Source organism: Chiloscyllium plagiosum, unplaced genomic scaffold (genome assembly GCF_037043375.1).
Source record: "Chiloscyllium plagiosum isolate Xiang-an unplaced genomic scaffold, Cpla_swu_hap1 HiC_scaffold_25, whole genome shotgun sequence".
Classification (NCBI taxonomy): Eukaryota; Metazoa; Chordata; class Chondrichthyes; order Orectolobiformes; family Hemiscylliidae; genus Chiloscyllium; species Chiloscyllium plagiosum.
Window position 1 is genome coordinate 16,339,016 of NW_028270163.1, and position 24,290 is coordinate 16,363,305.

The following is a 24,290-nucleotide window of genomic DNA, read 5'->3' on the forward strand; positions in this document are numbered from 1 at the left end:
CAAAATTTAAAAGATTCCTCCAGACAGCCTGACCGATTGATTGATTGTCATTCTACAAGGCAATTAAAACACATCTGTAAATTTCGGTCTGATTTCTTCCAAGCATCTTCACTCTTTACTGAACCTGGCGAAAACAGTTAATAAGTGTAAAATGGCAGCAATGATACTGAAGTTTAAACAGTACATACTTTGAGCGAAGAAAGTTTTCACCATCAAAATTTTAAGACTTGACAGAGCTGCACATCAGAAAAATAGAAACTGCATGAAGAGTTGGCCTTTGTGTCCATGGGTAGACACAACTAATCTTGTCCTCTGATATTTCTGGTATATATCAGCTGATGTCATGGTGCCAGTATCTTGTATTGATATCATTTGTATTGTTTTATTTTCTACACCGTTCTCATTTCTGGATGTTTCTTGTGCTTTGACCCCATATTAGTAGAATCTTCCTATTTCTGCTCTGTGAGGCTGCAAAAGTGAGAAATCAAATCATCACTGCCCAGTAGTCAACAGTCCTGCATTGTGATCCCAACGCCAACCCCATGATCCGTTCCTGTGGGGCTGGGGAGGTTTAAACTTCAGTATCATTGCTGCCACTTTAGACAGCTGTATCGTGCAGCCAACTTGTATTGAGTTTTAAATTTAAACAAGTACCTTATGACATTTCCAGGCTAGCCATGACAGATTGTGGGTCATTTTAGCTGCTGCTAAAAAAAAAGGTTACTTCAATTTGTGAAGCATTGCCAAAGAGATGTTGTGCCTTGTCATTTTGTACATTAACTGCAAGCTGTATTTTCTGTGCTATTTTCAGAGAAGCTGTAGTTGCAGATGACACTGAGGAGTTCATTAAAGAAGCTACAGAAATTCCAGGCTTTTTGGAGAAAGTCAGAGAGTGTAAAGATTTATTGTCAGCAGACCCTACTGTTTCATCAGGTAAGTGATTGGGCTGCCCTTATTTTCTCAAGGAGATGGCTGGTTCTGAGTTGCTCTTTCTGTTAAGTTGCTGTGCTGTTATTGTCTTGATGTATCTGTAGTGTGTCGCAGTCAGCAAATGAATGGCCACTGTCATCAATCACCCTTTACTTCAAATTTTTGTGTTTGCTCGCATCATTTTTGCTCCACTTGACTATAGTTGCACCATTAAGAGGGATTTCTACCAATGGTAAAGGAGGTGTGCCAACAGTTGCACTTCGAATGTAACTATTTTGGCAGAGAAAAATCTTTAGTTGCCCAAGCCTCCTTACTGAGCTGGCCACAGTTTATTCCTGAAGGAACTTGTCAGTTCAAATAGGAATGTTTTGTTGTTGTTCAACTGATTCCACAATACATTTGAATGATGAGCTAGGTGTTTAGATGACAGTTATTTCAATCAAACTGCTCAGACATGGTCTGGCACACCTCGGAAGCTGCTGGTACTTGAACCTTGACTTCCTGAGTCAGAGGTAAGGTTACCACTGCACCCGAAAGACACCTCGTAGGGCTGTCCTCGTCAGAGAGAGAGAGTGGGAGAGAGACGACTGGTGATTGGTTAGCTTGAGCATCGTTATGCTCCTAGATCGAATAATTAACCTGTTCAGAGATGTAATGACAAGCCTTCGGAGTATGTTGGACTTGAATCTCGGCCTCCTGGAAGAGAGGTATGTACATTACCACTGTGCCACAAAAGCCCCCTTGAAATAAGTTTGTTTTTAATCCAGAAGAGCTACTCCACATAACCCGTGACTTTTATTTTTGTGCTATCAATTTGTCCATGGTATTTCCCACCGATTATCCACCACTATTAAATCTCCTGTGTTTTCCAATTAATTAACTGATATATAATGCTCAGGGGGGAAACAAAGATGATTTAATAGCATGTTAAATTGTGAAACAGCTGCAGTGCTTGGACTTTAATCTTGTTGTTATTTGCCAATATCCCTGATTAATTAGGCAGTTCAACAAAATAACAATCATGTATTGCATTTCACAACATCTGTCATTTACGTACCATAAAATCAAACTGTCAGGATTATGGTGTGTGCATGCAGTGAGCCAGTCTCTTTGTCTTATTTAGTATCATCTTTTTTCTTTGTAGTTTTTTAAAATGCATGTGTATCTTGTAACTCTTACTTGCCAGTCGGTGATGTCTAATGGTAAAATATCCCCTGTTTGCATTCCTAGGGCACACGGACAAGTACCCTGAGGTGGTTTTCCTTGGAACTGGATCTGCCATCCCAATGAAAATCCGAAACGTTAGCTCTATCATTCTAAACATTAAGTAAGTGTTTTTTTTTTTACACATCATTTCTTCTGTTCATCAAAATAGTATTGCAGACGCAGAAGGGAACATTCACTTGTAGTTGGATTTTAAAAAGTCCTAATTTGTGCTTTGCTGTTTTGTTTTCTTTCGCTTTTTGCTCTCTCTCCTAATATCTCCTTGCTTGGCTCAGTATCATATTTTGTTTCATAACTATGTCTTTAGACATTTTGCTATGTTAAGTGTAGTTAAAATGCGTGGTAAGTTTGCAGATACCTTTTTCTTAAATGAAAAATGCATAAGTTGGAGTAAATTTTAAAGCCAAGTCATTTTCTGTCTTGTATGTGATTTGAAGAAAGACAGTTGATAATGCTCTTTTTTGTTTGTGCCAGCAGTGCAAAGTTATTTTTTAGTCTCCTTTCTCTATTTTCAGAGCTCTGTACTCGTAGTTGTTCTATAAACAGGAGCTTTTGTCCTTAAAGAATACCATCAATAATAGTCTTATGAAATAGCCACCATTTTCTTCTGATCTCATTAGTAAAAAGGTCGAATGTCAGCAGATTGCTTCAAAGTGAAAGAAGAGTAGTTCACTCCTGGTACAAAATTCCTTTTGATTCTAATAAGACTTCTTTAAAACTTCCTTTAGCGCGACATGCTCTATATTGTTAGATTGTGGTGAAGGCACTTTTGGACAGCTCTGTCGTCATTATGGCAATGATGTGGATGTGATCCTCTGTAACTTGTCAGCCATCTTTGTTTCCCACATGCATGCTGATCATCACACAGTGAGTATTTTCATTTCCAACGTGGGTCATACATACAGTGCCTCGGTTAAACGGTGGAACTTATAACCTGTTGGGGGTCAGCAAATGTGGCCATGTCTATAATCTGACTCATTCATTGTGTGAATATAACTGCTGTCAGTGACTAGGGAAGTAATATCCTGGAATAGGAATACAAATATCTTGTGAAGATCAGAAAGTTTCAAGGGAGAGTGAGAACCATACAGGACAGAAGATAACTTACCATGTTCATGTCAGCTGTCTATGAAGAATGGCTCAGTTAGTTTTCCCCACCCCAAACACTTGTAGATGTTTGCCACGCTTTTTCTTTAGTAGACTATTCAATTCGCTTCAGAGATTTTGGAATCTGCCTTGGTATGCAAGTTGTTTGAAGCATGGATTCTTTTTGCCCACCAGAGGGAGACTAGTCTTTCATTGGAAAACAAGCTAAATGTTTGAAATCAGGTAAAGTGCAAGGCTATGGGGAAAATACCAGACCGTGCGATTACTTTTGCATTGCTTGAGCAAAGAGCTCACATGGCACAATGAGCTGAATGTTATCTTCCTCCTGTGCTGAAAACCTTTCTGGTTAAATGCATGATACGCCCATGTGAATGGTTATGGAATGTCTATAAATGTAATGTTTTTACAGCGAAATGGCTCCCAATCTTTGGGCAAACTGTCTTAGCAACAGTGACAATAGTTGTGGGCCTGTATTGTCGATGTTCTTGATCAACCTGTCCAGGGATGTTATGACACTCCTCTAGGGTGTGTGTCATTTGAACCCATGCCTGCTGGCTTTGGGGTAGGGACACCACCACTGAGCCACAAGACACCCTTCCCCACAGGTTATACCCTAGATTGATTGATTGATTTATAGTTGTTTCAGTCAACGTGTTGCAAAATGTTAAACGCAGGTCCAGGGCAAGTGGTTCTGGAACCCAGGGACCCTAGCCTAGAGATAGAGACACTACCACTGTGCCAGAAGATGTTGGAGGGTCGAAGGTTGAGGAGTCACCTTCTAAAGGTTTATAAAAATCATGAGGATGGGTATATGAATAGGAAGGCTTTAGAGGGATATGGACCAAATGCTGGCACGTGGGGCTAGATTAGTTCAGGATATCTGATTGGCATGGAAGAGTTGGACCAAAGGGTCTTTTTCCATGCTGTACATCTCTGCGACTCTGACTAAAAGTATAATAAGTTACCTATTCAGATACATAATGACACATGCCTGGGGAGGATGGGATTTGAATTCAGACTTTCTGGTCTAGAGCCAAGCATGCTACCATTGTATCCCAAGAGCCCTGGGCCTGTTACATTTTGATGCTTAGACTGCCACTAATGAGAGTCTCATGAACATGCTCATTAGTATATCTTTTAATGAGCATTATTAAGAGTCCCTTGTCCATATCAATGAATTTTCTTGAACTTTAAATGTACCTGAATTAAACTCCTACTCTGCTGGGCTAGTGGTTTAGAGTAGGTAAGCAGTGTACCTGCTACTTGACTAGATATCACTGCAGTGCAACAATATTCAAAATTGTTTCAGATTGACATTGTAATTCATTTTTTTTATTTCCTTTGGATGATGTGTTTTAATATATTACAGGGCTTGATAAATATATTGTTGGAACGAGAAAGGGCTTTGGTAAGTTAGATTTATTTTTAATGAGTCTGAATTTTTAATATGCTTAAATAGACATCCAGAGTCAAGAGTATGGTGCTGGAAAAGCACAGCCAGTCAGGCAGCATCTGAGGAGCAGGAGATTCGACATTTCAGGAATAAGCCCTTCATCAGGAAATTCCTGATGAAGAGCTTATGCCTGAAATGTCGAAATTTTTTTTCCTTTTTTTTATTTTTTTTTTCCCTGCTCCTCGGATGCTGCCGATCTGCTGCAGCACCACACTCTCGACTCTGATCTCCAGCATCTGCAGTCCTCATTTTCTCCTCCTCAAATAGGTGTCCAGTCAAGCTTTGTTTCTCTGGTTTCCTGTAAGAAAACGTGAATGTTTACCCTCCCTGTACAAGCTGGTTTGTCCCAGTTTTCCCAGTCCTGTGTCTGTTTAGCTTTCGACCTGTGCAGATCGTGGCCTTCTGTGGTTGAATGTGGGAAATTTGGAGCTTTTGCTGCATGTCCGACCATTACCACAGTCATTGGCCTGATGGAATTTTAAATATCCAGGGATCCAATGCTTTTGAAGAATCTGCCAGCTCTGACCAAGTGGTTTGCTGTACTAGTGCTGCTTAACCTGCTGAATATCCCTGGTATTTTTGTTTTTTTTTACTTAGATTCCCTACAGTGTGGAGACAGGCCCTTAGGCCCAACAAGTCCACACCGGCCCTCCGAAGAGCAACCCACCCAGACCCAATCCCCTACATTTACCCCTGACTAATGCACCTAATACTGTGGGCAATTTAGCATGGCCAATTCACCTCACCTGCACATCTTTGGACTGTGGGAGGAAACCGGAGCACCCGGAGGAAACCCACGCAGACACGGGGAGAATGTGCAAACTCCACACAGACAGTCGCCCGAGGCGGGAATTGAACCTGGGTCCCTTTTGTTTTCAGCCATGTCCTATTAACAAAAAATTACTGCAGATGCCACACTTCCTGTTGATTTTCAAACCTTGCTTTGGCTTGACATTTTTTTTCTCTAAGTTGATGTTAAACTAGGTGTCTGAAAAAACACCTAGAGGCTTAAACATGATGGAGTAACCTTACTGAATTAAGAGTTAATACGTTAATTTATTCATGGAGGTTAGTACAGATTAATCTGTATTGGAAAGACATAGAATGGTCCAGCTGATCAAGTCTGGGCCTGCTTTTTTCCCATTGTAAATGTCTTTCTTTCAAATATTTAACCAGTTGCCTTTTGATTGTAACTATTAAATCTGCCTCTCATACTCTTCAGCAAAGCGTTCTCAAAAACAGTTTACTGTATTTCTTGTCACTTTTGGTGTATTTTAATGCTTTTTTTTGTTTATGGTGGCAGACGCAAATATCTCCTTAGTTACTTTACCAGAAATGCTCCTGAATTCCAAACTTGTTATAAACCCCCGCCCCGCTCCTCTCTCCTTCGAGTGACCCCAGATTCTCAAGTCTCTCCACATTACAAATTGAGATATTAGAGTGTGTTAGTTAGCTCTCATCAGAGCTATCATCTCGCTGTTTGGGCCCTTCCGACATTTCAGGGTTTCTTACAAATCTGTCTTCCTCTCCTGAGCTCTCCCACGCTACCTGTTCCTCCCCCACTGCTCTCCCTCTCCCAGATCTTCACCTCATAAACAGACTAAATTGCCCAATACAGCAACCACTGGCAGCCATGCAGACAGGGCGGTGATGTAAGCTCATTGAGCATGCGTGCTCATTGTTCTACTTGGTGGCAATGTTCACAATAAATGCAGCCTTTTTTTTTAAAACCTGCTTTTATTTGAGGCAAAATTCAAATATTGGGCAAATTATCTCAATATAGATATTGTTTAACATGAGAGTCCCTTAGCACTACTGTAACTCAACTGACTATTGTAAATAAACTGCTTGCATCTGGAAAGTTAGAAATCACACATCACCAGCTTATAGTCCAACAGGTTTATTTGGAAGCACTAGCTTTCAGAGACCTGCTCCTTCATCAGGTGGTTGCATCTGGAAACATTGAAATTGTTTCAATAAAACAGTGAAAGCAGCTAAATAACAATTCTGTCGATGGATTGGATTCCTCTTGGTGATTTTACTTGGTGTCATCTGATCACATCATTTCATAGTCCTTTTGTGCACAGATTTCAGTTTTCCATAGAGATGGAGTAATCTACTTTCCCAAACCTCATGGACGCACCAAATACTTTTTTTTTGTTCGCCCCCACCCCCCTCGCAGTTGTGATCAATGTTTCTACCTCCCAATGAACTTTCCATTTCAGGAGACAGTTTCACAAATATTATTGTGAAACACTGTGTTCCTAGGGTCCCTCAGTGACCTTATGCTCTTAGCTGCAATTAGCCACCCTCGCCAGGATATATTAGAAAACCCCATTGAGACTGATCTCTATGTCAGCCATACTAGTCAGTCCAGTCCTGTCTCTGTGTTGCCAGATATAGAGAGTCCAGAACACTGAGTAGGTGCTGTACCAGAGGAAAGTCCAGGCAGAGACTGGAGACCGCATTAAACAGCCTTTGCGTCCTATCGCCTTCAAACTCCTGTACACATACAGAGGCCACTGTTCCCAGTGCAGTTACTGCAATTGTAATACTTCACTTAGGAAGGACAAAGAGACTTGTTCAACCGAAGGCTATCACTTCCCATTTTTTCCCATTAAATATTTCTGCCCACTTCTGTCCTTCTGGAGTTTGTTACTATTCTTGTGATTGTTTACTACATTTCTGAGCTACCTCTCTGTGCAAGCTTCGCGGTTATATCCAGTAGATCCAAGTTCAGCTATGTCACCTAAAAAGAGTAGTTGCATTGCTCCTAAAATTGAGCCCTGAAGAATTTCTTTGAATATCCCTCTCAAGTCTGAAAGTTATTTGCCGCTAACCACCTTCGGACTTGAATTTTTATTTTACTTTAATCTCAAATCGTCTTAAACTGTTTAACAAGGAGCAACATTTATCATTTATTTGGTCAGCTATCCCAGGGAAAGGACTTCAGCCCAATTTCACTTGTGGGACCATTACAGATTATGAATTGGTTGAACCAGTACCATACCCATTGCCAGAAGATTCTTCACCATTTGAAGTGAGTTGGTCTATCGAATCCATTTCCAAACTGAATGTTTAGGGGGGGTGTAGTGGTGGTGGTGGGTGAGGGCTAAAGTTCATTTCCCCAAGTGGGGAAATTCACCTTTTGTGAAATATTGAGAGTTTCTAATACTCCTGAAATGATAGTGAAAGGTTATTTTGACAATGTATATGAACCTTTCCTCCATTGTAAATCTGGGTCTAGATTAGAGTGGTGCTGGAAAATCACCAGCAGGTCAGGCAGCATCCGGTGCCTGACCTGCTGTGCTTTTCCAGCACCACTCTAATTTAGACTCTGGTTTCCAGCATCTGCAGTCCTTGGTTTTACCCTGTAAATGTGGGTGTCAACCCTCTGTATCGGTTCCTCCTACTTTTAGGTGGTTATTCTTTTAAAAGAACCTTCACTGAATAATTTATGAAGTTGAGCTTTCAGTTAATTTATTTGTGACATTTATACTCTCTTATCTATCCCTTATTCTTTCAATCCTAAAAGTCTTCTGTGTTAAAGGTTTATCAGTAAAGATGCTTAATAGGTCTGTCTTTGAGGGTTATTGTATCCCAGTTTCTAATGGTAGTCATGTGCTTAGTATCTTTGCCATTCCTATCATTTGGACTGTTCTGGTATTTCTCCTGTAATTAACGTTTTGCTCCCATGATGAAGTGTGATATTGTCTCTCCTGGTCTATGCTGAGCAAATTGTTAAATAGTATATGGCCTTAAAGATACATCCTTTTCTTGCTAGCTGCTGTGGAGATTTTCATAATTTAACTCCTATTTATGTGGGTTCTATTTAATTAACTAATTTCTCAATACAAACTGATCTTTCTAACCAGATATGGTTAGCGAGTCCCCACATGTCCCCACAGGTTGTTTTTTAAAAAACTCAAAAATTTTATAATGAGCTTTTGAAATGCAGCAGTCATGTCCCCCCACTCTGAGTCAGGATATCTCCATTCAAGTCCCACCTTGCCCCAAGGGGCATTTTCTAAACACTGATTTTTTTTAAAATCAATTACATTTTCAGTATGTCCTCTCAAGCTAGCTTATGTTGGACAGTGTTTACCATGGACTCCGTGTGGCGCTGGAAAAGCAGTCAGTCAGCAGCATCCAAGGAGCAGGAGAGTCAACATTTCAGGCATAAGCCCTTCATCAGAAATGTTCCTGATTCTACATTCCTGGTGAAAAGCACATGCTCAAAACATCGACTCCCATGCTCCTCGGATGCTGCTTGACCAACTGCGCTTTTCCAGTACTGCACTTTTTGACTCTGATCTCCAGCATCTGCAGTCCTCACTTTCTCCTTTGCCATGGCCTCCTTATTATGAAATAAATGTTCTTTTGGGCAAAATTTACAAGGATTGAGAAATAAGAAATTTTGATTTTTTCATTGCAGATGTTAGGATCCCAGGTGATAGTACTGTTAGACAAGTCAGATTGCACAATGAAACTTGGGTTGACAGATTACATTTGATTTTTGCAGTTGTTTATCATGTGAACATTCTCTCTCTCTCAAGGTTGCAGTATTGTCTATAATAAGAGAATGTAATTTTTTTAACGCAATGTAATTGTGTACAATTTAGAATGATCTGAAAATTAAACAGCAAAGCAAAGATTTTTTTCTAACTCTTCTTTTTGTCCACAGACTACTATCTTGCAGATGCTCAATCCCAGAGTGCTATCACTCCTATCTCAATTCTTTTAATTTTTTAAAACTTAACTGACTCTTTCCAGCTTCTTTTCTTCTGAGACAGTTATGCAATTCCTTTTGGACTTTTTTAGGCTGTTTATAATTTAAAACTTTCAATTTGAACATCTCCAGCCGTGCACAAACTCTTGTGGTTTGGAAGCTTCACAACTTAAATTAAATCTGCTGGGGTGGCTGGTTCCCCAAACTGAGAATTTGGTTCCCCTGCTCAAAGAAAACTGTTGTCTCTTCTGAAATGAACTCCTGATTCTGCTGAACTGAGTTTCAGAGCTAAACTAAAAGCCTTGAGTGTGTCAACTCGGGAGTGAAAATATTATTAACACCACAGGAGTTTGGCTGGGCAGTTAACTGAAATTGCATTCCATGCCTTTATAAATAACATGGAAGGTATTAATTTAGCAGTGAATTGTATTTCGTTTATAGTGAAACTTAGCGGATGTTTCATTTTATTCACAACATGCTTATGTTTAATAGGAATTCTAGAGGTGTATTAAACAGGTCGTACAGAAGGAAGGCTTAATTAATTATGAAATACATTTTCCCTCTCTTGGGAACAGAATACACTGTTTCACCTGTTGTATTGTGTTCTCTCTCTGACTGTTCTGACAGGCTTACTGCGCTACTGATTTATAAATGGTGTAAATGAGAATTCAGAGAATGGCTCTAGGGATACAAGGGTAGTTTGGAGAGGCTTGAATTGTTCTCCTTGGCAAATAAAACGTTTGTGAGGAATTTTGATGGAAGTGCTCAAAACCATTTGGGGCAGTAACAGAGTTGATGAGGGGATAACATTTCTCTTGGGCAAAACGTTTAGAACCCGAGCCATCAGGGCTAAAGAATCCAAAGTGAAGGCAAAGCTTTTTCATGCAATGACTGGCTCCGATCTGGAATGCAGTGCTTGGGAGTGTGGCGTAGCCAAGTAAAACAGAATTCAGAAGACGGCAAAATAATTATCTGAAGCATAAAGCTTTGCTGAGCTATGAAGAATAAGCAAGAGATAGTGGGACTCTCTGCTGTTTCAGAATGACTGCATGAACACCAAGCAATGAGTGGCATTCCTCTGTGCTGGAACTATTCTGTATCCCAGTCATACATTATTAACTAATAATAGTCACTGGATATTTGAATTTCAGTTCTAAAAAGTCACGTCAGCTCCTGGTAGTACCCCCTCCCCCAAACCTATGTATAAGAGCAATCTGTTAAAGTACTGTTTCCATACAGTATGGTCCAAATAGAGATATGCATATAAGCATCATCCACTTTATTCAGGATTGATATTAGATAACTATAGGATGCAAAAGACTTTACTTTGGTAATTAAGGTCCAAGTTAGTCCCCACTTAGTCTTTGTGGTCCCAGATAAAGATGACATGTGTTTTTATTCTTTTCGTGACGTTTTGTTAATCACCACAGTCCAAAGCTGTGCAAGTCAGGTGAATTGGCCATGCTAAATTGCCCGTAGTGTTAGGTGCATTAGTCAGAGGAGATGGGTCTGGGTAGGTTGCTCTTCAGAGGGTCGGTGAACTTGTTGAGCCGAAGGTAAAAACAATGACTGCAGATGTTGAGCCGAAGGGCCTGTTTCCACACTGTAGGGAATCTAATCTTAAAAAAAAAATCATCTTAAATTATTATCACACTCTGCACGGCCAGTGCTGCTGGTCTTAATGTTCTCGAATAATATGTTCATTGAATTCTGTGTTCTGTTATTTGCGATTGTCCATTCTCAATCAGCTAGCCCTTGTGGGAAGATAAAGGATGTTTTCTATGTTAAGTGTTTCTGTCCTTTGCCCTCAAAGTCTTTACCAACTGCCTAGTTTTTAATAACCATTGTAGTGATAAGTAAATGGGAATGCTATCTTCACTGAACTGATGAGAGCCAATTGTGCTTTGCTGGAATTCTGGCTGGCTGTAGGCGTTATGTAAATGTTATAATAAACGTTTGTTTATTCTTCCCTGGGATATGAGTGTTGCGAGTAACATCAGCATTTGTTGCTTATTCTTCCTTGCCCTTTGAAAGCAGTTAAGAATCAGCCACAGTGCTGTGGTCCTCAATTAACACACAGACCAGTGATAAGTATCAAAAACAAAAATTGCTCGTTAAGCTCAGCAGGCCTGGCAGCATCTGTGGAGATACGTCAGAAATAAGGTTTTGGGTCAATAGGATGAAGGGTTTTGGCCTGACATGTTGTTTTTCCTGGTCCTCAGATGCTGTCTAACTTGGTGTGCTTTTCCAGCTTCACATCTCTTGACACGTTCAGTTAGCGCCAGTTGTTTCTCAACTGAATGTTCAGTTAGCAACACCTTTTTTGTAAAGCTGAAGTGATTTTTGTTTAAGCAGATAATCCCTTTAAGTTTTTAATAGAGCTGTCTTGTGCATTGCTTGCTCTGAATTGTGGGTTATTACAGAATATAGATGAGATGTTGATCAAATGAAAACTGGGTTTGGAAGCTGGAGTTGTGATCATTTTGATTGCCTTTTTGATGGACTTGAGACGGGACCGTCACCCAGCTGGAATGCTGAATTTCCTGTAGTAGGACTGCAATACCAACTTCAGTATCAAACAAGTGCTGTGAAAGCTCACCCACGTGCTCCAGGTGAGGTGTAGCTGAACCAAGAGACAAAGCCTGGGAATATTTAAACAATTTTTGCAGCGCTCATCAGTAGCAAAAATTCTCCTCTTGGACTCAATATATATCTGACCGAGTTCCAGCCTATTAGGAACTCCTGTGGTAGCACCTATGCGAAGGAGAGTTACAAGTCTGGAAATTGCCCTACCAGACGCAGAGTGTACTGAATCATGTGAAACTTGAGGATAGGTTTGTGGGTATTTGTGATAAAAGCTATCTAGAGAGATGGAAATGAATTGAAATTGGAGAGGAGATACAAAGCAACCATGATCTAATGGAATGGCCAGACAGGATCTAAAATCAAAATGGCCCTCCTCTGAGGGGGCAGTCTTGGTGGTGGATGTTTGTATTACCTGGATCTGCAGGCACTCCAGTGTTTCCTCTCCTCCTGTTTCAGTGTTATTTCTGTTCGACATTTCATGGAAGATGCTGATGTTAACAAGTTAATCACTCAAGAACGCATCCAGACTTTGTTGAAGAAACTTGAACTGGAAACGGTAATGGCGCTTATTAATCTGGTTTGTCTGTTGGATTGAATTCTTCTATTTGGTGAAGGCAAAATATGTAATTTCTTTTTACTGAGGGGCACAATACATTTGAGTAGAGTGAAGTTTGTGCTTGGCCTTGAGTGTGTGCAAGTGAAATTTGGGGGGTGGGGGGGGGAGAGAGTCCAGAACTAGAGGGCATAGGTTTAGAGTGAGAGGGGAAAGATATAAAAGGGACCTAAGGGGCAACATTTTCATGCAAAGGGTGGTAAGTGTATGGAATAAGCTGCCAGAGGAAGTGGTGGAGGCTGATACAAGTACAGCATTTAAAAGACATCTGGTTGGGTATATAAATAGGAAAGGTATCCCATAGAGGGATATGGGTCATGTGCTGGCAAATGGGACTAGATTAGGTTAGGATATCTGGTCGGCATGGACAAGTTGGACCGAAGGGTCTGTTTCCATGCTGTACATCTCTATGACTCTTTGACACTCTCTCATTCTCTTCTCTTGCCACATGTGACACGTGTTGGTGACAGTTCCAAGCCTGTGTTGTGCGACATTGCAGGAATGCCTTCGGCTGTGCTCTTCAACATAAGTCAGGCTGGAAAATCGTTTACTCCGGGGATACCATGCCATGTTCAGCTCTCGTTCAGACAGGTCAGTTTAAAATGGACTCTGGCAGATGATCAAGTGAAGTACATCGCTGTTCTAATTCCTCCAATATTTTACTGATGCAGGAGCCCGAGAGGAGGTATGAGCCATTCAGTCCCTCAACTTTTCATCTTTCAATGACATTGCTCTGTACCTTAGTTCCATATCATTTCATATCCACCTAACCAACTTCCCAGATCAGATTTTAAATTATTTGATTAAGCTAACATCCCCTTCTTTTTATAGGACAGTTCTGCATTTCAACCACCCTTTGAGTAGTTTCCTGACATCTCTCCTTGAGAGACCTGGTCAGATTTTAATGTCCTTTTCCCTTTTCCTGGGTTCCCTAGCCAGCAGCAATGGTTCGCCCCCAGCTGCCTCCCGAGTCAATCCTTTTCAAGCCCTAACTTGATTAAATTACCCTTGAACTTTCTGTATTCCAGGAAATGTGAACCTGATTTGTATAATCTCATGCTCCAACGCTTGAAGCCGTGATAACCTTCTGGTAAAAGAAGTCTTGTTATATATTTATTGTTTGTTGGATGTTAGGTTTCAAAAAACAAGTCCATGTTCCTTTTGTAGTGGATTACAACTGGCCCCTACAGAATGCCAAGTGTTTAAGGTATTATGAAATCTAATGGTTAGCATTTAGTTAATAAAGGAGGGAAGCACTTAATTGTTTTTGAGGTTCAAGTATGCCTTTGTGAGCTCTCTACTTGTGGCCAGTGAAAGTATTAGGCCTTTCATCCTTTCCCTTCTCCTCTGGACTGTGTTCATCCACTGTCGGACAAAGCCTCCCATACTGCCAACTCGCCTGACTGCTGAGGAACCTCTCCTGCAGTAGGTGCATTAAAAGGATTTATCTTTCTGTCTAAAAAGAGTAGAGCAATGATCAGCAAATTGATTACCAGCCACAGCGTCTTCTAAATCTGTAATTTAAAATGTCAAAAGTCACACAGGTTCAACAGGTTTATTTGAAGTCATAAGCTTTTGGAATGTCGCTTCTTCAGGTGATGTTCACCTGACTAAGCGATGATACAACTCTGGGTAAACCCTTCTGCTAATTAAGCCAAACACACAGAAAAGCTCACCTCGTCTCGTAATCTGTTAGAGTATGAGTGACGGAGAACTACCCAATTCTGCTACTTAACACAAACTATCGACTTATCCTTTAAGTCTAAAAGTGAACTTTAAACAACTATTTACAACTCTAAGCCTCCTTTCTCTTAAAGGTTTGTTACCTACCTCCCACTCAATAACAATATACTGATCCGATAAAAGCCCCTATTAAATTTACAGCAGCTTAATTTTCAAAACCAGATAGCAGCTCCAGCATTGGTCTTCCTCTCTTTTGTAGATCTCCCTGGGTCGCCTTCGGTCTTTTGCCACAAAAAACGTTTCAAAACTAAAAAATGCCTATTGACAGAGAGTGTGTCGAATAGCAGTCTTTCAGTGACAACTGTTTCTGGCCAACTGTCCAACATGTCCTGGGTATCGGATTCTCTCACTGGTTCAATGGTGTCAAAACAGTAAAATTCAAATTCGATTGGGTTTTAATATCTTGAGGCATAATTTTAAACTGGTTAAGTTTGGACTGCTGTGAAAATAACTGAGGTATCGAGGTTACAGCCAAATATGTTACATCTTTCAATTCTCCAGCACACTTTATGACTGCTAGTCAGTCACATGACAGGTGTTTGCCAGCTCTCAGCTTTCACTCTCTCTTAAAGGTGCAGGAGTGTTACTCCTTCATCAGGTGACTTCACCTAACTAAGGGCAACGCTCTGAAACCTCGTGATTTCACATAACCCTGTTGGACTAAAACCTGGTGAAATGTGACTTTTGACCTTGTCCACCCCCCAGACAGACACCACATTATAAATTAAAATACATCTGAGCACGGTTTCTCCATTGACTGTTCCCCTTCATGGCTCACCAATCATGTGTAATGATTTAAAAACTCTAGGGCACAATACACTTTGTTTCTATTTTGCTGCCTTTTGAGTTTGTTAGTCTACCTTCCTGGGTAGTACTGAAACAGCTAAAGGTGGCAGGTGACCAGGCTTTCCCTGTCGGTCTGTGGCACCATTTTATGGCAACTTTTAACCTTTTGTTTGCGTCATTTCTTTCGCACTGTCAAAGCTAGATTTTTCAGCACTCATTTCTGAAATCGCAGCTTGGTTTCAAGGCCTTTTATTTTCTCCTTGCGTCTTCCGCTACTTAATGCTTTCTTGTTCTGTTTTATTTCCCAAATTCAGTTTGTATGAGCACGCACTGCAGTCTCTTTAGCTGAATCGAGTGATGGTTTGGTCACCTGATATTGTGCCAGTATGAGTCACGCTGGCAGCACTGCTAATCAGCCCCACCTGAACCTCCCTATGTCTGATTAAGGCAATTCTTTTTCAAATTTTAAAGCTATTTGAAGAGCTCTCAAGCTCCTTCATTAAAACCCTAATTGGTTTCATGTGCTCTCACAAAGTACAGTTGATACTTTTTGTACTTCATCCAGCATCCCAACCTCTTGAGGTTCCTGGAGTATGGATCATTTAAAGGAATGACAATTGTTTTAGAAGGTACTTGAGAGCTCTTAAATGAATTTGAAGCATTTCTGATGCTAGGAATCTAAGCAAAATTTTAATATTCAATTTGCATCTTTTTGGACCTGTAGAATTTTAGGAATAGGTATAGGCCATTAGGCCCATTGAGTCTGTTTTTATTTTCTTGCCTGTCCTCCATAACTCCTTGAATCTCCTCTTTGTTGAATATACTCCAGGCCAAGTTTGTATTTAATGTCCCAACCTGCGTTACTCTCGGCAGAAGAGGATTCCAAAGACCAACAACCCTCAAAGATGAAATAACTCTTCACCTCCATCTCAAATAGGAGCCCTGTTTTACGTTATTCCTGTTGGTTCTGAACATTTTTTTTTCCTTTGACATGAGGACTATCCCTTCAACAATGTACACTGTCAAATCCTCTCAAGATCATAGGTTTCAATAAGGTCACCTCTCATTCTTAACTCTAATGTGTATAGACCCAAGCTGCTCAAAGTGTCCTTCTAAGTGCCACTTTGAAGTCAGAAGAAGATTGCAGATTTGAAACCCAATGCTTTCTGTTTGAACAGGGCTGAATGCGAATCTCCTGATTCATGAGGCTACACTGGAAGATGGCCTGGAGGAAGAAGCTGTTGAGAAAACTCACAGGTAAGGACGGAACCTAAAGGTTGGAGCATTGGTTTACTTTGCAAATTGCCTGGAAATGTTCCAGAAAATTGCCAAACCTGCACATACCATCCCACAAGGATTTTCTACGATGGCTATCTTTCCTATTTTCTGGTAATTTTGAGCGACAATTATATGGAATAATGGCTGGGAAAACTGAAATTACCATTAATTTAGCTCTTGATTCGAGACTTTATTGAATTCACATTTCAGGGTCTGCCATGGTGGGATCTGAAGCATGTCCATAGAACATTAGCTTGAGTTTCTGGATTAGTAATCTAGTGACATTACCATTACACACAGCTTTCTGGTTGATCTTTGCTGCATGTTTGTAGTCCCTGATAGTGTCACATTGGGTTCATTAATGGAAGGGATGCCTGTGGAGAAAAGTCCTCACGAACCATATTCTCTTGTCTTAGGGCAGAAGGAAGAAAGAGGTAAGAAATGTTGCTGTTATGAAGTTGGAGGTGTACTGTATCTTTAAGAGAGTTGAAAGGCTGGCAAGGACTTGGCAAGTCCACAGAGTACTGGAAAATTTAAAGTGTACCATTTGGTCGAACAGCTAGCAGTAGCTGGGTTGCTATGAGACAAAAACAAATTCCAATTCAGCCAATCAGTTTAAATGATTCCCCAAGATACCAAACTCAAATCAAGTTTGATTTTAATATTGTCAACATACTAAATGCAATGAAACAATCCAATGTTTCGGTGTATAAATGTCAGACATTTTGAACAGTTAGCCAGAGTGGCAAAGAGCAGCAAGCCACCAACCAGTACGGACTGCCAGCAAAACGGCTCTCTCTAAAAGGTACCTTTTTATCTATCAAAGACTTGTGAAGCAGAATCCCTAAGCCGCAGAAAAATCTACAGAGGAAACTTGGCAAAGCCGACTGGTTTTGAAATGTGGTTATATTTTTTTGATAAATCATAATCGGGATTTTTATCGGACTAGTGTAGCAGACAGGGAGGTAAAAGATAGTTTAAGGGAAAGGAGTTGTAAATAGTTGTGAGTTAATATTCTCTGTTAAACTTAAAGAATAAAGTTGTTAATTTTTTGCTTTAAATATTGACTTGTGGGATGATTCTTTGCCCCTTGAATTTTATCAGATTACAGCACAGGCTGAATCTTATCTTGTTGCTGGTTTAAATTAGAGGGGTTTACCCTGTGTTGTAACATTGTTCATTTGCTTAATTGTAGAAAGGACAATATGGCTTCACTTCAAGGATAAAAGAGAACTATTTTGGACTTCGCACTAAAGTCAGTTCTTATAGAGACCCGATGTTGCGAATGGGGAAAGAGACCATTCAGAGTCTCTCTGAGGAATGTTAGATCTGATATATGTATTTAGCTAAAAATAAGTAGATTCTGAACATCTAACTGCCATTTGCCGAGAAACAATCACTGTCTTGATGTAATTACACTGGGTTGGCACTATGCATTTTTAAAAAAAAAACTCCTGAGGACTATAGAGAAAATAGATAGTGGATTATAATATCCAACAGGGAACAAATATAGCTATAACCGTGGTTTATTGGACATGATTTTCTAAATGTGGGGGATGTTGGTGTAAAGTTGAGGCAGACAATTTTGCTCTTTTAGGTCAGGGTTTCTATCTTGGGACAAGTGGAATTTATGGCACCATACAGTCAGGGCAACAGTCACCTGGCAACGCCTTTCACTGGAGTTGATTCTTGATATCCAATTCAAGATAATTGGAGGGTCAACAGGAAGTTCTGCACCTTGAAGGGAAACAAAAGCTGATATTAAATTAGATTACCTACAGTGTGGAAACAGGCCCTTTGGCCAGCAAGTCCACACCGACCCTCCGAAGAGTAACCCACTCAGACCCATTCCCCTACAGTTATCCTGACTAGTGGACCTAAACTATGGGCAATTTAGCATGGCCAATTTGCTTGACCTGCACATTTTTGGATTGTGGGAAGAAACCAGAGCACCTGGAGGAAACCCATGCAGACACTGGGAGAATGTGCAAACTCCACACAGACAGTCGCCCGAGGCAGGAATTGAACCTGGGTCCCTGACACTGTGAGGCAGCAGTGCTAATCACTGAGCCACCACGCCGCCCTATGATAGTTCAGACAGGAGAGAGGGCATTTTGGTTTTTCTGAGGAGGCCACTTCAATCTGTTTAAGTATTAAGTGAGAAAGGTGTCCATAGAAGTGTTCAGAGGGGAGATGCCTCAGAACAGCCTGTGGCAAGGTAGACTTGGTTATGCCATCTCTGAAGGCCCAGTAAAAGACTGACGTTGGCTCTGGTTACTGCCTCCCAACACCCCCCACCCCCCTCCCCCACATTCTCCTCTTAGCACCCACCTGCCCAAATCATGCTGGAAAGACCCTGTCAGAGCAATTGACATGCGAAGAAAGATCACTTCATGCACTTGTACTGCCTTCAGCTTTCTTCTGGATTTCTCCTCCTTGTCTCTTGATCTGTGGTGCTGAAGCTTCTAGATACTTTGATTTATTTTGATTTCCCTGTTGCCTCAAGTGATTCAAACCATGGAGCAAAGCGAGTGAGCATGCTGCTTTTAATTAAGTTTGCTTGCAATTATACTGTCCCTGCACAGACTCTTTCAATAATGCTGTGATTGAGTAATTCTATAAACTGTAGAATATTTTAATTTGCAGCTTTTCAGTCTTAGCTTAACCCCTCAGCCCCATTCTCTCCAGCGCAAGTATCCCACGTGCTTGAATATTGATGATTTTTAAACAAATGGTACCTCGCCGACTCATGTCAGAAGCAGGCATTTTTAAATTCTTTTCATTTGACTTTTGTCAGGATGAGTTCCAAATTACATTTCCTCTTAATTCTTGTAGCTGATATTCTGCCAGTCTCTGGTTTTAACCCTTTCTCTGTTGTTATTTGTTCCAGCACCACCTCTCAAGCCATCAATGTCGGTATGCAGATGAAGGCCAAATTCATCATGTTAAATCATTTCAGCCAGAGATATGCCAAGATTCCTCTATTCAGTGCTGACTTCAATGAGAAAGTTGGAATAGCCTTTGATCATATGAGGGTAAGTATGTTTCCATTTGTGACCCCGGTTAAAATTCAGTTCGGTTATGTTTAGCAAAACACTTGTCAGAAACCTATGAAGTAGGCAAGAAACAACCATCCCATTAATCCTGCCCCTTCATTTGCTGTGCAGACATGCCAGAGACTCTTTCAGCTGTGTAATCTTCTGGAAAAGGCAAAAATTGGGGAGGGAGACTTCCAAGGCCAGTAGAGAAAATCCGGATATTTCCTACCTACAGGACAGACTGAATTGCTCTGAATTGCTGGCATTGACTAGATGGGCTGAGTGATCTCCTCATAGAAGCCCCAAGTGCAGAAACAGGCCATTTGGCTCAATTATTCCTGATGAAGGGCTTTTGCCCGAAACGTCGATTTCGCTGCTCCTTGGATGTAGCCTGAACTGCTGTGATCTTCCAGCACCACTAATCCAGAATCTGGTTTCCAGCATCTGCAGTCATTGTTTTTACCTCAACATATCCACGTCAACCTTCTGAAGAGCAACCCACCCAGACCGATTCCCTTACTCTATTATCCTACATTTTTTACCCTTGACCTACACATCCCTGAACACTATGGGCAATTTAGCATGGCCAATTCACCTAACCTGCACACCTTTTGGATTGTGAGGGGTGGGGGGGAGCCCACGCAGACACTGGGAGAACATGCAAACTCCACACACACAGTCGCCTGAAGCTGGAATTGAACCTGGGTCCCTGGTGCTGAGGCAGCAGTGCTAGCCACTGATCCACTGTATCACCCCTATGATGTCATTATTGTGGTCCTTCAGACCAGTCCAAGAGATATCATTGTTACTTGCTATAGTTATAAAAGATACTGCAATGTGAACCATTTTAATGTTTATTTCAATTATTTCAACGCTGCGATTAGACGTTCATGACTTTTATATTAATTCTTTAAAAAAAAAAAGGCCTCTGGATAACTTTGAGTAGAGTCCACATTACAGACAGGCCCAGATTCTCATTTAACTCTTCTAAAGAGCTTTCCTCTTTTTGTTGCATTGAGGCCTTGATTGACTACTTGACCGTAATCCAAAAATCATTTCTGCGCAGGTTCGGTTTGGTGATTTTAGAACCATTCCTAAGCTCACCCTGCCCCTCCAAGCCCTATTTGCGGAGGAGATTGAAGAGATGGAGGAACGCCGTGAGAAGAGAGAGCTTCGGCAAATGAAGGAAGCCCAGAATACTCTGAGTACAAATGGGCCTATGGCCCAGGGACCATCGTCCAGTGAGGCAGTCGCTGGGAAGAAACGAGTGGTTGAAGAACCCGATCACAACCTGCATCACAAAAAAATAAAATTGACTTGAGATGCTACTTAGAACTAATTAATGATTTGAAAGACTTGGCTCATTACCCCAGAGGAATAGCATACAGGAAAGCAAACTGTGTGCAGTGACCTTGAACTGATTTTATTTTGTTGCATAACCGAGTTTTGTGTATTGGTTTTACTAGTAGGTAACAATGACCGTGGTTTGCAGTAATTGGGTTATATTTTGATTTTTAATTGACACAGCAATTTAAGTTGCAAACCCAATCATCCAGATGCCTTTGCCTCCCAACTTGACCCCTCTTTTTTTTTAATCCTTTTTGTTGGTTTGGAAAGTGGTCTCTCAAGCGACTGCTAACATGGATGAGGCAAACATCCTGTATTTTTCTCAATCCAAAGAAGGACGACAAATAATCCAAATAATTATGTTGAATTTTGGTTTGAGAACCAGATGCCTGAAGTCAGGTTTTGAAGTGTTCTTTTTAGAAAGTCTGTCATTCTCTCATCCCATCTATTATTTCGTAAGTGGTTTATTCCGAAATGCTGCTGTCCTCGTCTACTTCCTCTCAGGTGCACAGGCACTGCTGTTTTCTCTCAGATACACAGGCACTGGTGTTGTATCTCAGATACAGAGGCACCTTCACCTGTTTTTTGATTTGATTTATTGTTGTCACATGTACTGGGGTACAGTGAACAGGTTTGTGTGCAGTACAGGCAGATCATACCATACAAAATGCATTAGGGTAATAGAACAGAGCGAGGAATACAATGTTACAGCTGCTGAGAAGGTGTGTGAAGAGTGAGGTCAGCATTAAATTTGAGAGGGCCATTCAAAAGTCTAATAGCAAGGAAGAAGCTGTTCTTGAGTCTGTTGGTTTGTATTTAAGTTTTTCTATCATCTCCCCTCCTGTCATTGCTGCTTTGCAGTACTCTCTACAGTCAGCAACCCAGCGCTGAATTCATTTGCCATCTGACTCATCCTTCCCTTGAAAAATCTCCATGTTGAGTGCACTGTCAGAAGTAATTTACTGCGGTTCTGAACTCCTCCCTGTTTCAGAGGAGAGGACTGAGAAAGCCCAATGTCTGGAAAAGTGTACATCCATCTCTGAGAATGTATTTATTGTAAAGGTGTGCAAAAGTTATTTTGAACATCTGCAGAATGGATCACAAGTAACATTTGATTTAGCAAATTTATGTTCACCTACTTATGCTTTCCATGTAATGACCTGTACCACATGCATCATTCATTTTGAAACTGGTGTTGAATCTTGAGAATGATTAATAAATTCTTGCCAATTTGTGATGCTGTACTCTGATGTTATACTTCAGTGATACCAATTATTTTAGATAAATTATTTCCACGTCCTTGTTGCTGCAGTACTGTTGGTGGAATGTGCACAGAAGCTTGAAATTCTCAGATTCCTTATCTGGCTTAAGATTTATATTATTCTTTATCTATTTTTTAACTGTTACTGTCTCAGACTTTATAACTTGTTTAATTTTCAAATTAAGGGATTTATTTTCCAAAGTGCAAATTTGAAGGAATTTTTTCTGAAGTAAAATAGTGAATTCTTAATCGAATTGAAGTCAGTAATGAAAACCATAATGAAACTGGGCAACGTGAGGGAACTGAATGCTATCTTTTTAACTATCATTGCGGCACTTCCCCAACCTATGGAATCACCTATCAATATCCATCCCACAGTTGGAATACTGGGAGCAGTTTTGATCCTGTTTATCTGGAAAAAGTAAATACTGGCATTGGAGACAGTCCAGAGGATGTTTAATCCTGGGTATGGTGGAATTGTGGAATGAGGTGAGGTTGAGTAAATTGGGCTGCACTCCAGTTTAGGAGAATGAGCAGCTACCTTACTGAAACATATCAGGTTCTTGGGGTTGATGACAAGGTCAATGCACAAAGGTTTGTTCCCCTTTAGAGTCTAGGACCAGAGAGAATCATCTCAGAATAAAGAAGTCACACATTTAAGGTAGAAATGAGGTGGAATTTCTTTGAGGGGAATGAAACTGTTTCTTTACCATAGAATCATTAAGTATACAGTACTCAAGACGGAGATTTTTAATCAGTGAGGGAAACCAGGCTTACAGAGAAAAGTGGAATGAGGGATGATTAATTGAATGGTGCAGCAGTATCCAAGGGCTGAATGGACAACTTCTGCAAGAATGTATTCTGTTCCTCTTGGTAAGAGAGAAATAATGGCACTGTCATTGGGCTAGTCACTCTGGAGACTAACCCTCTGGGGAAACTGGTTGAAACCTTGCCATGGCAGCTATTGGAACTTATCCAGATTTAATGAATCTATTTTAAAAGCTAGTCTCAGTAATAGTGCCACGAGACTGTTGTTGGTAGTTGTTGAAAACCGATCTGGTTCATTAATGTACTTTTTAGGAAAGGAAATCTATCGTCTTTGCCTGGTCTGGCCTGCATGTGACTGCAGGCCCACAACAACGTAGTTGCCTCTTCACTGGACTCTGTCATGTCCCAGTAAGCTACTCTGTTCAAGGGCAGTTATCAATATGCAGCTAATGCTGGTCAGTGGTGTCTGTAACCTGTGGAAAAAGTAAATAGAATACAATGATTGTTCTTTGCCGTTATATAGCCTCCATGATGAGAGTTTAAAACGGTGAGGAGAAATGTTTATTTTAACAATAAACTGAGTACAATACACAGTGAGAGGCCTATATCATTTGTGCATGTGCAAGATGTAACTTTGAATCTCCTTGATCTTCAATAATTTGCATGAGGATGAACTAAAGTGCTGCACTCTGCTTATCTAAAATTAAATTTACCTTTTTCATTTATATTCAAAGCTAACATTAGTAACGGTATGTTATCCCATTTTACTAGAACAGTTAAGCGAGTCCATAAACCTTAATTCTGGTTAATAGTTATCAAAACAGAATAATTAAAATGCTTGGTCTGACTGTAGGTATTTTGGATCAATAGCCCTGGTGATGCATTTACCCCAAGCAAAGGTCTGGTGCTTGATATTAGTCCTGATCGGTTAACAAGGTTGCCTGATAAATGCAGTAGTCAAGATTAGAGTGGTGCTGGAAAAGCACAGCAGGTCAGGCAGCATCCGAGGAGCAGGAAAATCAATGTTTCGGGCAGGAGCCCTTCATCAGGAAGGTCTTCCCGATGAAGGGCTCCTACCCGAAACGTCGATTTCCCTGCTCCTCGGATGCTGCCTGACCTGCTGTGATTTTCCAGCACCAATCTAATCTTGACTCTGATCTCCAGTATCTGCAGTCCTCACTTTCGCCTGAAAAATGCAGTACTTCAGTTGAGGGAATTTATACATTAACAATTGGTTTCGGTCATGTTCTACAATGCTATACTAAAACTAAAGTACAAATAGTTAAAACTGGTCCAAATGTTTGTACAACTTGAAGTTTATCAGCCAAAACCAGTAGTTTTGGATGCCAGGCCACTGATTTTTTTTGTTTGAAGACAAAACCCTAAACTCTGCTCCTAACCTGTATATGGGTTTAAAAGCAGCAGAA

General features: G+C 40.6%; 1 protein-coding gene across 1 annotated transcript in view; it reads left to right on the plus strand.

Moving 5' to 3' along the window:
* The window catches only part of elac2 (elaC ribonuclease Z 2), a 51,974-nt gene extending 29,885 nt beyond the window's left edge, over positions 1–22,089 (plus strand). Inside the window, exons 15-24 of the mRNA XM_043714475.2 lie at positions 812–933; positions 2,161–2,257; positions 2,883–3,021; positions 4,631–4,669; positions 7,645–7,754; positions 12,486–12,585; positions 13,113–13,233; positions 16,350–16,428; positions 19,340–19,484; positions 20,554–22,089. Coding sequence (XP_043570410.2) covers positions 812–933; positions 2,161–2,257; positions 2,883–3,021; positions 4,631–4,669; positions 7,645–7,754; positions 12,486–12,585; positions 13,113–13,233; positions 16,350–16,428; positions 19,340–19,484; positions 20,554–20,808 — 1,207 coding nt within the window. The 3' untranslated portion in view covers positions 20,809–22,089. The remainder of the gene's footprint in view (positions 1–811; positions 934–2,160; positions 2,258–2,882; positions 3,022–4,630; positions 4,670–7,644; positions 7,755–12,485; positions 12,586–13,112; positions 13,234–16,349; positions 16,429–19,339; positions 19,485–20,553) is intronic.
* Positions 22,090–24,290: the final 2,201 nt, after the last annotated feature.